This window comes from Pteropus vampyrus, unplaced genomic scaffold (assembly GCF_000151845.1).
Source record: "Pteropus vampyrus isolate Shadow unplaced genomic scaffold, Pvam_2.0 Scaffold367, whole genome shotgun sequence".
Classification (NCBI taxonomy): Eukaryota; Metazoa; Chordata; class Mammalia; order Chiroptera; family Pteropodidae; genus Pteropus; species Pteropus vampyrus.
In genome coordinates this window covers 648,775-665,470 of record NW_011889148.1, presented here as the reverse complement: position 1 = coordinate 665,470, position 16,696 = coordinate 648,775, and the positions used below count along the sequence as shown (strand labels likewise).

General features: G+C 43.2%; 1 protein-coding gene across 1 annotated transcript; it reads right to left on the bottom strand.

Moving 5' to 3' along the window:
* Positions 1-1,511: 1,511 nt before the first annotated feature.
* Positions 1,512-11,415, bottom strand: LOC105305169 (serpin A9). The gene is made up of 4 exons (XM_023522949.1): positions 10,785-11,415; positions 5,223-5,493; positions 3,130-3,277; positions 1,512-1,712 (listed from the first exon to the last, which is right to left on the bottom strand). Exons 1-4 carry the CDS (start codon positions 11,413-11,415, stop codon positions 1,512-1,514), a joined length of 1,251 nt encoding a protein of 416 aa, XP_023378717.1.
* Positions 11,416-16,696: the final 5,281 nt, after the last annotated feature.

The window sequence follows — 16,696 nt, the reverse complement described above, 5'->3', positions numbered from 1 at the left end:
CTCCTTCACCTTTTCTGCCCATCCCCCACCCCCCCATCTGTCAACCATAAAGGATAAAAATCATATGATCGGATCAGTAGACACACTGGGTTTCTGCGGCGTGCCCGATGGCAGAGCGTTGTGCATAAAGCAGAGTTGGGCACAGGCAGCGCTGTTCAAAGAGTCACTGCTGGAGTCCTCAACATCTGGGCTTTGGTCCTGGTTCTCGTTCTGCCCAGGGCGTCCTTGTGGGTCTCTGTTCCCATATTCGGATGAGGACGGGGTCCGCGTATTCCCTGGAAGCGTCTCCAGCTCTCTAGCAGAACTCCCTTCTCTTTCCTTTCTTTCTGTGTTAAAGAGCTTGGAAAAGCCAAAGTGAGGCCCCCGGCATGTCTGAGATGGTATGGGGTACCGGCCCCCCTCAGAAAAGGAGTCTCTGGGTCTGATGGCTGCAGAAGACACCCTTGGTCATGAAAGGTGAAGTGCAAAGGGGCAGAACAGCCCAATCGGCAGAAGATGGGAAAGGATGGCAGAGTAGCCTTTGCTTGGTACCAACCCCTGTAGCCCACTGCACCACGTGTGGCTCTGAGGAATCAGAATAAGAGGGCCAGGGCATTGTCACTCCAAAGCAGTAAGGAGGAGGCTGAGCACCCAGAGGGTTGTGTATGCGACCGTGTCAGAGCTAGGAAGGCAGCCAGCCTTGACAAAGTCTGGAAGGAAAACCAAGCCGTGTACTCAGAAAGTTCTTCACAACCGACACTTCAACACTTCATCTTCCTGTTTGAGAAATTCAGCTGGTTTAACAGCACCTTTTCTTGGCCAGCAACACCCTACAGGGTCTGACCGTGTACCTCTCTGAGCTCGGTTCTGTCCCTCCAACATGCCTGCTCATTCCTGACTCAGCCTTTGTGCTCACAGAAGGTCTCCGCTCACCGCCCCATCATACTCTTTCCAATCACCCTGTTCAGCGCCTTCACAGCGCATACCATAACCTGTAATAATCATGTTTATTAATATGTTCAATTTCATTGTTGTGGTGGTCTTTGACCCCACCTAGGTCCAATAAGCCAGGGACCTTGTCTATCTGATTCATTTCTAGCACATTTTAGGACCCTGGAGGCACATGAGAGCACCATTGCTGGCCAACTTCACATTTTAGGTTTATTAAATTTATTACGGTAATTCTTCAATAGGAGTGACTGGTTTGTATGTTGCGATTCTCGGAGGCTCTAAGGAATAGAAATATGTCAACCTGGAAACATTCCATGAAGCTAGTTTACCTGAGATATTTGTGGAAAAGAGCGCTGACTTGGGGTTCATGGGCTTTGGTTTGTGACCGGATCTTTGCTGACTTTTGATGATTAAGACTCAAAAGTGGCATCTGGTTGGAGTGTACAGCTATGCTGGAGTCAGGGGGGACCCTCAGGACAGGAAGGGGCACATCCTAATGTCACACAGGGAGCATTAGGCAACGTGGTTTGTTATTTCCTGTGTAGTATCGAGATGTCATCAATCAACAGGCCTTTTTCCGTCTAGGATTTGGTGGGATTTTCAACTTTCCCTAGGAAGAGCAAGGTCTCCATGGCTCTGTCGATCACCAGCAGCAGGAAGGATCTGTTAAAGAGGATGGACTGAGAAGAGTTGTCCTTTGACCGGAGCGTGAGCTTGGTGGCCGTGGCGGCTGCAGCCTCAGTACCCTCCTCACTGATGGTCAGCACAGCCTTGTGGGCAAACTGCCAAGGAAAAAACAAACATCAGAGCCCCCAGAGAGACACTTTTTTGAAACTGAGTTTTGGTATTTTGCCCAGGAATGGGGACACCCCCTCCAAGAAGCTTCAGGGTTGCAGTGTATGTCAAATGCCCGGCGTGAGATCTGCTCGGTCGATGGTAGCTGTTGTTGCCAGTAGTCAATTGGCTGTCAAGCATGGAGTTGAATTGTTACAAATAAGGACCAGAAAGAGCTAGGTTCGAGGCCTGGTTCTGCCACTTACTGCTGCAAAGGTTATTTAGGGGCTGTGTGCTTCACTTTCCAAATTTATGAAAGAGTGATAATAATCGGACGTGTGCCATAAGGCTATTTAGTGAATTAAAAGAAATCAAAGTATGTATGTCATAGTAATTACTACAGTTATTGCATTGGAGATATAGGTTAGGTATTACTAAGTATTGGATTCCTTCTTGATCTTCTGCAGAAGAGATTCTTAACCTGTGGTTCATGTACTACTAAGCTTTAGGGCACTTGTGAACAATTACAGCCATCGTTTTCATATGTGAACATAAGCACATCATGGGACAACGTCCATTACGCCCATCATATTCCAGTGGGATTTCTCTGCATTTCTTCCCTGGACACCAATGACCAAGGTTCCCTTCAGTGTCCCAGGACCATTTCTGACCATTATCTTCTTTTATTGAAATAAATTTTAGGTCAGGAATCAGAGACCCACATGCAGACAGGGGCTAGACATGTACCCTCAAAGAGATGAGGAGACCTCTTGTAATGTCATGGGGCCCACGGGGAGCCTGGAGGGTACACTCTGGCTAAAAGGGGTGCTGATGGCTCAGCCCTGGCCAATGGCTATTTGGACTCACTGTTGCCATGTAGGAACTGGGCTTGATGAATTGCTTCAAGAGAATCAGAAATCTAGAATTTTAGGCCCAGTATCCTACATTTTAGAAGTCAGCTCTCCCTTTTCCTTTCTTTCTCTTATTTTTTGACACTGCAGGCCAAACACAACATATCTACAGGATACTGATGGCTCATGGGCAGCCACATTATGACTTTAGCGTGAGGTCCTAGGCTCCGGGGAGGTGAGGTCGAAAGCCAGGTGAGCACCTGCTCATCCGCAGCAAGTGTTGGGCAGCGGTGCTGCCTGCCAGGGGCAAGCACGATTCTCAGAGAACTGTGGTTGGACCTTAGGGACATTTGTTTGATGAGGGATAACGGGTGCCTGTGTGTCAGAAGTATGATGGCCATAAAGCCACAGCCCCAGAAGCCATGACCTCTGGCCTTACTCCTGCCACAGAGAAGTCACTTCGCGTCGCAAAACTCCGTTCCCTTATCAGCGAGATGAGAGTGCTCGACTGGTCAGTCGCTACAGGCCCTTCCAACTGAGGCTCTCATGTAAATATTCTCATATACCAACTCACTTTGGAAACCTTCAGGGAGTTCCTCTTTGTGATTCCAGAAAAATCGGCATTTTTGTCGAAGGCATCCCGGATGCCCATCTTTGGGAGGATGGTTACCAGGTCGTAGGAGGTAGAAATGGAAAACTTTGGAATGAACACCTCTATCCACCTGTAGGGAAGGAGAAGGGAAGAGATGAAGTCACAAGCCCTGGATCCCCATCTCTGCTTCTTGGCGGCATTTCAGAAGATTGTTTTACCACCAGGCCTTGCTGGTTGCATCTAAAGGGGTCAACCAACCCAAGATGCTCTGGAAGTCAATCTTCTGGATGAGCAAGTCCAGCCCTGAAGATAAATGAGATGAAAAATGAGGCCCCTGATGAAGTAGGAGACAGGACAGAGAAGGAGGTCCAGCAAGGGAGCTCATGGCGGAGGCAAATGGGAGGCACTGGGCAGTAATGGAAGCACGTCTACCACCCCCGGCCCAGAATGCCTCCCATTAGCCCTTCCTGAGACTAACTCTGCCACTCCCGGAGAGCAGCAAAGTCTAATAGAACTTTCTGAAAAGTTAGAAATATTCTACATCTGTGCTGTCCGATATGGTACCCACTGGCCATAAGTGGTTATTGAGCAACTTGAATGTGGCTAGTACCAACAAAGAGTTACATTTTTCATTTTATTTAATTTTAATTAATTTAAATTTAAATAACCGCACGTGGCTAGCATCTACTATGTTGGACAGCACGATCCTAGAGTTTGGCACATTTTTTTCTTCCTCTGCAATGGTTTTCCTGGACCAGAAGTGAACAGCCCACACTCACCGAGCATTTACTATGTGCTAGGTGTTGTCTCGTGAATGTTATCTCCATTTTAATAACAGTAAAACTTAATTTCAGTGCTTTGCCCAAGGTCATGTACTTAGTAAGTCACAGAAATGAAAGCACGAAAGTGTTAGACAGGCACTTCGGTCCTCATTGATGGACTTCTTGTGACATCTAGTTCAATGGACAGCGCTCACTTCCCTGATGCTGTCTCCTGAGCTGGACGGGCCATCTCGTTCTTCTCTCCGTTCTGTCTCTTTACAGACGCTCCCGCCCCCATCGCCAGTCTCTGAGCTGGCATCTCTTCCTCTATGCAGCCCTGAAGAAACCTCTGAGATATCCTACGGTGTCCTTTGATTCCCAACTTTGCATCTTCATGAGTGCTGTTTCCTTTACCAAAAATGCCTTTTCTAAGCCTCTGTCCTATCCATACCTTCATGTTCTATCCATACTTTTGGCTCAAATGCACCCCTTCCTTGAAGCCTTCCCTCGATCCCAGCTGAAACAGATCTCTCTTTGCTCAGAAGCATCTCAGCACTCTGCCAGCCCTCCCCCAGGCATTGATCTTTGTCTTTCTTTAATTACGCTTATCTCTGATCTGTTTTTTCTTTCCTCTTAGACTATGAGCCTCTGGGAATGATGCCCGCACGGCCAAGAGAATATTGCTAAGAGATCATACATAAGACTTTGACAGTCCTTTTTATCTTATGGTTAACATTCCTCTGATACTCTCTATAATTATGTAATTATAGAACAAATAATAATGTTACTATCAGCTAACATTTATTGAACACTTACTATCTCCCCAGCATTCTTCTCAGTACTTCATAAATATTAACTCATTTTATCTTTTCAGCAACCTATGAGTTCAATATTATTATCCTCATTTTGCAGGTGAGCATCAAAGCTTTTTTGTTTATTTTTATGCGCTTGTGCCATGGGATTAAATATCAGATTGGCTGATAGAGTGAGCTCTGCTAGCACTGAAGAGCTATAGTGACATGATAAGTTTGCAGGGACATGTTAGCTACATGGCTTTGGGGCATTCACTTTCTCTCTTGGAGTCTCTGTTCCCTTATCTTTGAATGGTGGGATAACATTCCTCGTCTGTCAGATGATTGTGCAGTTCAAGTGAGAACAAACATGCATGCAGAGCACCAAGCTTACTGCCTAACATACAGTTGGTCTCGCTTTACAGAAGCAATTATTCAACAGCCACTATCACGGTCTCTCTCCCACTCTCGGATGTACACCATCACCGGGCTCAGGCCGCTGCAAATTGACACAGATGCCCACCTCTTCTGGAGTGAGTGGCTCCACCTCCTCAGTGTTCTAGATGACAAGGCTTGTTCCAGCTGCTTCATCTTGCCCTGGCCGGGGAGGACAAAGAAGGCCACGGTGTCTCCACTGTAGTCCATCTGCAGCACAGAGCAATTCAGCTGTGGATCCACCACGAAAGAAAATCGCTCCATCTGGTGCATCATTGGGACCATCACCGTCCTCTTGCCCACCAGGAATGGGTATCTCTGAATCGTATACATAGGATTAAAGGGCTTCTCCCACTTGGCTAGCACAAAGAAGAGGAGAGAGGTCTTTATGTCACATTGCAATTAGTGAAGTGAAGACAGCAAAATGGTGAAATTCTGAAAACTCTCTCTTCCGTAAAATCAGTGAGAGAACTGTCAATAATAGTTAATGGAAATTAACAATGGTTAATAAAAATCAACCAAATGCTTTCGGCAAACTGGGAAACTATTAAAGAAAAACAGCTAAATTTTGGTAAGAAGAGTGAACTTTGTGGTATTTTAACATGCTCTATTTCCATTCCCCACCCCCTCTAACTCTTCAGTAGCCTTGAGAAGTAATAGCCTGAACTTGCAATGAAATCCAGCAACCTGACAGCCACTGAAAGGGAAAAAGTGGGGTGGCTGGAACCCTTTCAAAGACTCACTCCGAAAGAGTTTTCATTATTCAAGCTGTCTCGTACTTCTCTGGAAGGCATCATTTATAGAGCTGCCTGCATTTGATCTGACTTGGAACTCAACCAAAGCAAAAAGCCATTTCCTCAGGGAAAATTAGTCAAAAATAGTTATCGGCAGTGAGAAATTTTGCAGCTGCTTGAGACAGTGGATAATACTTAGGGAAAACAATCAACTAATCAAAAAGCTTAACAGGACAGGCTGAGGGTGACCGTAGGGTGCCATCTGCAAAAATGACAGAGTAAGGACCTCTGTCTGCATATTTACCCTTTCACAAAGGCAACAAGAAAAACTGGCAAAATAGTCAGAGTAAGCTTTTTCAGAACTCTGGAAATTAACCAAAGGCTTGCAGCAAACTGGGGAGAGTTTTTTCGAGAAAAAATGGTTGAATCTCAATGAGAACAGTCAATTCTGAGACATGTAAACTTGCACTAGTCTCATCCTCCACTCTCTAGCTCAGCAGTAGCCTTGAAAAATAGCAGACTGTATTCCCAGTACCAGAGGGGGAGGAACAGAGCTGAAGAAATGTTAAAGCCTTATTCCCAAAGAACTGTAATTATTTTATCTGTCTGAGAGTTTCCTGGAAGACCCCACTTACAAGGTTGATTAAAGCTCACTCAGTGCTAAAAGCCTTCTCTCCCAGGGTCAGGGAGTATTTGTTAGAAAAAATTACAGCTGAGTGTTTTAGCTGAATGGTTACCTGGATGAGGATAACAGATGGGACAAACAATAGACTAATCAAAAAAATCTAAAAGAAAAAGCTGAGAAAAAAAATGGAAAGTTCCAGTATACCCAGGGCATTTAGAGTCTGTATTCAAATGTAAAGCTGTATGCATATTTGAAAAAAAAAGAAATAGGAAAAGGCTGTAAGTTCTTACCTCTGGGCTGTCCTTGAGAGTCTGCACAGCAAGTGGAGGCTGAATCAGAGTTATAATTTGCCTCGTTGAGTGTTGATGGCATGCCCCATCATGCACACAAAGACTTTGTGCAAATGCACTGTTCCAGGCATTTAAGACATCTCTGCTCAATCATAGCTGACCATTTAATTAACCAAGAAGAGACTTAAGTGGCCACATATAACAAAGTATAGATTTTAAAAAATTAGTTCAGAAATATTACTTAACAAACAATTACTGCAGCAAGCGACCACAACAAACCCTGGGGAAGGGGAAGAATCTGACGTTCAGAGTTGCCTCATTACATTCTTTAAAAAATCCAGCTTTTACAAAAAAACATGAGGCATGAAAATAAAGTATGGACCATAAACAAGGAAAAAGCAATCTACTAATATCAGAAATGAAAGGAGCACCACTATAGGTCCTATGGACATTAAAAGGAAAATAAAGGAATACTATGAAGAACTCTTATGTTCACAAAGTTGATAACGTAGATGAAATGGTCCAATTCCTTGAAAGACACAACTTGCCAAAACTTACATAAGTAGTAATAGACAATGCGATTAGGCCTATATCTATTTTTTAAAAACTGACAATAATTAATGACTTTTCAAAATTGAAAGTACTAAGTCCAGATGGATTCACTGGTGAGTTCTACCAAACATTTAAGAAAGAAATTATGCCAATTCTCAACAATCTCTTTCAGAGGAAAGAAGCAGAGAGAATACTTTCTAACTCGTTCTATGAAGTCCGCATTACCCGAATCCCAGAACCAGACAAAGATATTATAAGAAAAGAAAACTACAGACCCAGAGCTTTCATGAATATTGATGTAAAAGTCCTCAACAAAATATTAGCAAATCAAATATGGCAAGGTACAGAAAGAATTATACGCCATGACAAAATGGGGCTTATCCCAGGTTTGCAAATTTGGTTCAACATTCTAAAATCAATTAATGTAATCCATCACATAAACAGGCTAAGCAAGAAAAAGTACATAATCATATCAATAGATGCAGAAAAAACATTTGACAAAATTGAACAACAACTCATGATACTCAGTAAACTACGAATAGAAGAGAACGCCCCCAATTGATAAAGAATATCTACAAAACAAAATAAAACAAACAAACAAAAAACCCTTATAGCTAACATAATACTTAATGGTAAGAAACTCAAATCTTCCTCCATTAAGGTCAGGTACAATGCAAGGATGGCCCCTTTTACCACTCCTTTTCAACACTGTACTGGAAGTTCTAGCTAATGCAATAAGACAAGAAAAGGAAATAAAAGGTTACAGATTGTGAAGAAAGAAATGAAACCGTCTTTGTTTGTAGATGACATGATTGTCTATGCAGAAAATTCAAAAGAGTCAACAAAAGAATTCCTGGAACGAATAAGTGATTATAGCAAGGTTGCAAGTTACAAAAGGTTAATATACAAAAGTCAATCAATTTTCTATATATTGGTAATGAACAAGTAGAATTTGAGATTAAAAACATAATACCATTTACATTAACATCCATAAAATGAAATACTTAGGTATAAATCTAACTAAATATGTATAAGATCTATATGAAGAAAACTACAAAACTCTGATAAATGAAATCGTATAACTAAATAAATGAAAAGATATTCTCCGATCATGGATAGAAAGACTCAATATTGTCAAGATGTCAGTTCTTCCCAACATGATGTATAAATTTAATGAAATCCTAATCAATACCCTAAGAAGTTATATTGTATGTATCAATAAACCAATTCTAAAGTTTATATCGAGATGCAAAAGACCCAGAATAGGCAACACAATATTGAAGGAGAAGAACAAAGTTGGAATAGGTAACATTGTATGCAAAATAATAAATCTAGACACAGGCCTTACACCCTTCACAAAAATTAACTCAAAATTGATCATAGACCTAAATGTAAAACACAAATCTATAAAATACCTAGAAGACAAAATAGTAGAAAACCTAGGTGACCTACGATATGGCAATGACTTTTTAGATATAATACTAAAGGCATGATACATAAAAGAAATAATTGATAAGCTGGGCTTCATTAAAATTCAAATTTTCTGCTCTAGAAGACAATGTCAAGAGAATGAGAAAATAAACCACAGACAGGAAGCAAATATTTTCAAAATGTGCATTTGATAAAGGACTGTTACCCAAATATACTAAGAACTCTTAAAATTTAGCCATAAGAAAAGCCACTGGATTAAAAAATGAGCCAAAGACCTTGACAGTATCTGATCAAAGAAGATTAAGAGATGGCAATAACTATAAAGATGTTCTACATCATATGCCATCAGGAAAATGCAAATTAAACAACAATGAGATAGCACTACACACTATTCAAATGGCCCAAAATCTGTAACAGTGACAGCACCAAACGCTGGCGGGGAGGTAGCAACAGGAGCTCTCATTCATTGCTGATGAGAATGCAGGATAGCGTAGGCACTTTGGAAGAAAGTTTAGTGGTTTCTTTCAAAACCAAACATACTGTTGCCTTACAATCCTGCAATCATGCTCCTTGCTATAAGGAATGAAAAATTATGTTCACAGATTTACCGGTTGGTTTTCCCTGATAGGTTTTTGAGAGCTTGAGTTAATGTTGAATTTAAACAGACTTTCCAATTAAAGATTTTTTAATTTTGTTTTTAAATAAAATACATCTGACTGGTAAAAAAAAAAAATAAAAGCTATGTTCACAGAAAGATCTTCACTTATTATATGATTCTATTTATATGAAAGGTCCAGTATAGGCAAATTTATAAAGACAGAAAGTATATTACTTTTTGCTGGAGAAAGAGCAGGAATGAGGAATGACTGTTAATGAATGGTTTTTTTTTTTTTGAGATGATAATAATGTTTTGGAATTAATAATAGAGGTATTTGCACAAACTTGCAGATATACTAAAAACCAAAACCCACTGAATTATATAATTTAAAGCGATGAATGGTTTGTGAATTATATTTCAATAAAATTAAGTTAAATGGAACAACATACATTAAGCTCAGGAAACTTAGTAGGGGCTCAAAGCATATTAATTATGTTTCTTTCTCCTCTCACATTGCAGAATAGATGGATAACTGAGTAGAAGGATAGGTAAATGGGTGGATACAGGGAGAGATGAGTAGATGAAGGGAGAAATGTATGCATAAAAGGAGGGAGAAAGGAAGAGAAGAGAGAGGAAATGGGGGAGGGATGGTGTAATAGCATCCGTGATAACTCTGCCTAGAGAGTCTGGACACTTCAACCCCAAACACAACCCTGTGAGGTTGGCTTTATCATCCATCCATCCAGTTAGCACGAAGACTGGTTCACATCGGGCACTCAATACACAGCAGATCTTTTAAAGCAATATTTCTAGGATCATGGAGTGAGTACGGCACAGAGGTAAAATTCAAACCCAGGGTTGTCCAGCTTTATAGCTGAAGCTTATTCTGCTGCAACAGTGTCTTTGTAAATTGTAAAGCTCTAGACAGATGTGCAGGGCATGTGAATGACAGTCACACTGGCCTGTCTGCACTTCTGCGTCTCTGAACGTGTTTTCACCTTTGAATTTCTCTCTTAAACTGTGGTGTCAGAGAGCTCTGTGTCCCTGCTCAAAACCTTCACGGGCAGTGGGGCAACTACTGGTGGCAAGAGATAAGGTCCTTTCTCCCAAGCTAATTTCCAGCAGATTTTCCTTATGGGCTGCCCACTGAGGCCAGTGTTAGCCTCTCAGGACACATAGTCAGGCTATACAAAGACAGGACTGAATGAGCCCATGTTATCATTGATGCACTGAGGCTAAGGGAAGGAACATGAGATCTCCAAGGTCAAGCAGCCATCTAGTTACGAAGCTAGTTAGAACTTAGGCCTTTCTACTGTTCCGCCCTGCTGTCTAGGGTTTGTCTAGCTTGCTTATTTGGCTGGATGGAGGTGTGGGGTGGAAAACAGACATTAAAATCAAAATCAACCTCTCAGAGCCTTACCTTTAAAGAAAATGTAGTTCACCAGGACCATGGCTGTCAGAGGTTCAAGGCCTTGGATTAAGTCTACAACCTTCCCTTTGGTTTTCTTCTCCACATAGCTGTTGATCTTTTCCTGGGCAGTAGAAGGGTTGGAAAAATCTGTAGAAGAGACTTCTGACTCATACAGACTCTTGACATTGTCCAAGAAATTTGTCTGCAGCTGCAGCTCCTTTTCGATGAAGAGGACACTCCCCATCTTCAAGTCTAGATCTTTGCTGGGGATGCTGAGTGAGTGGACCAGATGCTGGAAGTTCTGGTGAATGGTGGACTCCGGCGTGTGTGTGAGGTTGAACCCCATGCTTTGAAGGATCTGGGTCTTGGTGGCTGAGCGGGCCCCGAGGGAGAGCATGCCCAGGGAGGTCAAGACACTCACGGGAGAGAAGAAGATATTCTGACTCGGGGTCTTCAAAACCAGCCTCTGGTACAGGCGGAAGGCAAAGTTGGTGTTGCTGGAAGACACCCAGGCAGCGGGGCTGCTCTTTGTGAAGAGAGGGCGGGGGGATCCTTTGCTAGGGGGACTGATTGGGGACACACAATAGATTGGCGCACAGAGGCTAATGACTAAGAAAACTCGATAAAAGGAAAATGCCATTTTGGAACGAAGTAAGTCTGCAAGAGAGGAAAGAACCATTGAGAGGTGGTAAGCTGAGGGTCCAGCCCCTGAATCAGAGACTTTGCAACACTCCACACCGTTAGCAATTGAACGGGGACAAGCTGGACAGTTAGCAGAGTGGGTTCTCTCGTATAACCTCGTTCAACCCTCACGATAACCACCTGATGTAGATATTATGGTTGTCCTCGCTTTACAGGTGAGTAAACAGACCTCGGAGCGGTTGTGTAATTTATCTCAGGTCACACAGCTCGTCTGTTCTGCCTGGAATTCAGTCAGGTCTCAAATCCCAAATCTCAGATCCCATGCTTTTTGCTGTTTCTGCTTCACAGGCTCATTTTTTAAGAAGCGAGATAGCAAAACCAGATTGCACAGTTTTAGAAAGTGGTATCTTACCCCTTGGAAATCCCTCCCAGTATTCTTTGTCCCCTTTGTGTAGATCTGATCATATTCCCACCATGGTCAGATCTACACAACATGCCGGTAAATGCCTGTGGCAGACATCCCAACTACGTTGATGTCCCTCAAAAAGTGGAAACTCAGAGCAGAAGCCTGTCCTGGAACGGCGGGCCTCCAAGTGCCTTGAGTGTGGCTAGCTCTAGCCACGCCTGCCTGCTCCCCCACAGGCCTCATCCAGCAAGACTCTGGCACCAGGAAGATTTTAGACTACATGATCCAATGGCAGTTGGACACAAGTGGATTTGGCGTAAGACAGGGTTGAGTTTGCATCTAACTCTTGCGTTCACGGAAGTTTTTAACTTCTCTTGACCTCAGTTTTCTGTTTCTGCTCTGTGACATAGGGATAATTATCTGTACCTTACAGAGTCATTCAGAGGATTGAGTGTGATGAGGTCACTTGTCTATGTCAGGCCAGTTCTAATACGATAGCCACTCAAAAACCTCTTTGTCGAAACTGAATCCGTGTAAAGTGAATAACATATTATCATACCAGGCGTGATTAAAATGAGAAGAAACTATGTAAAAGAATATTTAATCTCAATGAGTAATTCTTTTGGGAAATTACGAATTTCTCTCCATTTTCATTTATTGGACGGGATAATTTTTGTTTTATAGTTTTGTATCTATTTGTTTGACTAAAGCTGAGTTTTCTCTCTAAGCTACACTCACATGTATCCACCCACCTACTGAGCTCTTTATCCGCACAGTCTAAACTGACCTCCTAAGCCACTCCCCGCCCTGAGCCCACTCCTTCTTCCCTCCAAGGTAGTCACGTCACCCATGCTGTCATCCGAGTGAGAAGACTGACGACCACTCTGTGCTCTTTCGTCACCCTCCTTCCCCACGCCCAGGGAGTCGCCAACCGTTCTTCCTTCTCGAAACATCTCGAGCCCCACCTCTCTCCTTTCCCTTTCCCTGCCTGTGGTCCGGACCCTCTGATCTCTTCCCTGAACGGTCCCGAAGGCTTCTGGACTCATCTCTCTCCTTCCAGCCATGCTCCTTCAAATTGATTTTTCTTCCAGTTGCCAGAGTAAACTCCATCCATCTGACTCTGCACCAAAAATCACTTCCTGGGTGATAGAGTCCAAACTCTCTGTTTGACTAACATCTTCCGAGGGCTGGCCCCTTCCCCTCTCTTTAGCCCGACTGCCAGCCAGTGCACCCATCTGCAGCCTTCCTGCACTCTGCAGCAATGGCCGACAGCTCAGATCCAGCTCCCTGCATCCCATTTTCCCATCCCCCCTAACCCCGCCTCAGACATGACACTCCCTGCTCCTAACGCCTCTGTGCCTTGGAACAAACTGATTGCTCTCCTGGGATGTCCCTCCCATTGCTCATGGAAAAGCCCTTCTCTCTCACTCTCGAAAACTCTACTTAGCTGTTTACCTCCTTGAGAGCCGCCCCACCTCCTTCTCTGTCATGACTTCATCACTTTCTCTCCTACTGCTGAATAAGCTCTTGACCTTCAAGAGCTTATTAGGAAGATTCTACTTCTATTGCTGCGTGGATTATCGTGGACTGCATGCATGTCTACCTGATGATCAGTAAGTTCTTCAATGAATAGGAACCATTTATTTATAATTCGTGCAGTGAGTACATTTAGTTGGACATGTGAACACATACAGGCTCTATATGAGGTGTTGGGGCTACAGTGGAAGACTATAAACAGAGTCCTTGACCTTCAAGAGCTTATTAGGAAGATGGACAATCAGCAAATATCACCAGATATGAGAAGTATGGGATGGTAGTACAGGCTTTGGGCATATCTATGTCCTGGGAAATACAGCTTCTACTGGAAGTGACAGCCAGTTAAGACTTGAAAAAATGTTTATAAAGGGGAAGGGAAGAGAGGAGGAGAGGCTTAGGCTGAGAGCTGCCTGGCACCAGTAGATCTGAAGAACAGAAAAGTTCCCACAGAACGGAATCTCGACCCTAGAAAGGCTGGTGAAAAAGGGGACAGGGAGTGGTGAGAGACCAGCTGCAGAACGCAGAGGCCTTGTGCAGGCCTTGTGCACAGACTGGACTCTGCGCCATGGGACCCACTGAAGGGTTGATGCAGGCGACCCCCTCAATGCAAATAGTTTCCAACGATTGTTCTGGGAGCTACACGTACCACTCATTGCTCTACCTGCCTGCAGCTCATTATGATGCACAATATAGGGGCTCAATAGACACTTGGTGCACTGGGCTGAGTTGAAAGAGCATTTACACTCGCGCCGGAACCATGGTGGAAGTGGATAAAGGAGAGAGAAAGGTAGGACTGAAACCTTGAGTTTCTCCTATTCAATGAGCTTTGTGACAGGCGGGGGTCTTCAGGAAGCCATGTGAGAATGCGGGGTTTGTAGCACACCTGTGATGAGCTGGGGTATGCAAGATGCCGTGACGGACGGACTGGGGGTCTGCAGGACACCCTGTGATGAGCTGGGGGTCTGCTGTGCTCACTTGAGTAGCAATGACTGGGCAGAAGCACTTGATTTTGACAACCAGCTGAAAGTCAGAGCCAAAGCAAGGCCATTTGCTTCCTCACAGCCTCAAAGCAATAAATTACGTTTAAAGAATGCAGCCTTGTGTAATTACCTTTGTATTAGGTTACCTCCCTGAGCCTTTCTCTCTCTCTCTCCCCAGACTTTCGAAGGCACCCTTCGATTCCATCTCAAGACTCACACTTCTCTCTTCTGTATTTAAACACTCCCTCCCCACTGGATCCTTGCCATTGGTTTTTAAATCCATTCACGTCTTGCCCATTAAAACAAACAAACCACGAACAAACAACACAATACAATTCTTTCTTTCACCCTCTCATTCCCTGTAGCTACTGCCCCATTTCCGTCCTCTCTATCACAGCCCAAATCTCCAAGAACTGTGAATCCACGGCCTCCATGGCCTTGCCTCGCACTCACTCCCTGGTCCACTCCTGTGCGTCTTCTGGGTCCAACCCACGAACGTGTCTAGGTTCTCATCTTATCTGACTTTTCAGTAGCATCTAGAGACCACACTCGGCATTTCATCAATCCTGCCCTTTGGCTCTGTGACACCATGTCCTCCTGGATTTCTCCTGTTTGTCTGCTCTTTCTCTTTAGTCACCTGGGCTGGTTTCCCTGCTCCTGCGCTGTCCTTATGTGTTAGTGAGGCCTCAGCACCTGGTCCTTGGTTGTGACCCTCTCTTCACTTTGATCTCTACTCTCTCGTGTCACACACCACCCATCGCTTCATTACTAGGAAATGTGAATCACTTATTTAAATCCCCAGCCCAGACCTTTCCTCTGAACTCCATATATCTAACTACCTCCTTGATGACTCCTCCTGATGTGGCAAATAAACCTTAAACTCCATAAGACCCAAACTGAATTCAGACTTTTATCCAAACACCATCTCCCAATGAAAGTCACAGCCCAAACCTCTTTCCATATTTCCATCCACAGCCCCACCGCTCACTTCCTTATTCAAACCTAAGCCTCATCTTTGCATGTCTTTCTTCCTCATTCCCCATGTCGACATTTAACCTATTTTGAAGTGTTCCAATAGCCTCCCATTTCCCAGAGTGCGCAGTGAAATCTTTGGTCGAACCTGCATTGCTTGGGCTCCGCTGGCTTCTCTGACTTCAACTCAAAGCCTCTTGCTCAGGACTGCTGTGTTCAGCCATTCTGTCCATTTTTATGATCCGCACATGTGATATTTGCTGTTCTCTTCTCCTGGAGCGTTCTCCTCACACCCCTCACCAAACTCTTTTCCTAATTAATTTCTATTTATTGGTTAGGTCCTAGCTCATGTCACTTCCTCAAGAAAGCTCCCTTTGACCACCCAGAGAAGGAAATTTCCTCCTATTAAATGTTTTTATAGAACCATCAACCTCTTAACGAAATACTCACCACTGTCATAATATCACATTTACTTACTTGTGTGACTGAAAAGTTAATGAATTAGGGAAATTGCCTATTTTGTTCTCTCTGTACATCATTGTGTGACCGATACTAAGGGCTCGGTAAGTGTGTGATAAGTGAGTGAGTGAATGAATGAATGAATGAATGAATGAGTAAATAAATGAATGGAAATATAAATGAGCAATTTACCTCTGAGGGTTGATACTGACTGGAAATGAGCAAGGGAGAATTTTTTAAGGTCTTTTAGGATTAATTAAAGTGATAATTACACAAGTATGTACATATATAAAATTTGAATTGATGTACACTTCTGGCCAAGATAAAGTAACTGACATTGGACATGTAAAGAGGTAGAAAAATATACAAAACAATGGAGACCCTAAAAAACAATTCAGACATTGGACAGCAGGTCAAGAAGGGAAACCAATGCAGCAAACCCTATGATTGTCCTCATTTTCTTTCTAAAGGCACTTTCTGGACATGGGGAAAGAAATCCAAGGAAAGCATGGCAAGCTTGCTGAGCTTAGGAGGCAGAAATCAGAGTTTGGGAAAGCCAAGGGAGCTATAATTGTACAGCAAATGTGTGCATTAGCTTAAGTCCAAGGCTAAGTTCTAAGCTCTGCATGCATAAAGTGAAATTCTATAAGGCTGATACCCCACCAAAAAAAAAAAAAAATCCAAATGCCCAAAAACCAAAACAAAAAACTGCCATGAAGATGTAAGAAGAAAAATTCCCAGAGTTCACATAGTCTGGATTTTTGACAAAATCCAGACAAAAAATTATAATGTCACAATGTGCAGCATCCAATCAAAAGTGACCCATGCCCAGGAGGAACAATCAGTGACTAGAAACAGATCCAGTGTAATTGAGGTTATAGAATTAACAGGCAAGAACTTTAAAACAGCTACTTAAAATATGGTTC

Bases quoted from the DNA above. Each gene is read 5' to 3' on its own strand.
- LOC105305169 (XM_023522949.1), bottom strand. From the start codon at position 11,415: ATGGCATTTTCCTTTTATCGAGTTTTCTTAGTCATTAGCCTCTGTGCG. The intron at 3,278-5,222 runs GTGGGCATCTGT...CCTTCCCTACAG, and splicing joins AGCCACTCACTCCAGAAGAG to GTGGATAGAGGTGTTCATTC. The intron at 1,713-3,129 runs GTGAGTTGGTAT...TTTCCTTGGCAG, and splicing joins ACTCCCTGAAGGTTTCCAAA to TTTGCCCACAAGGCTGTGCT.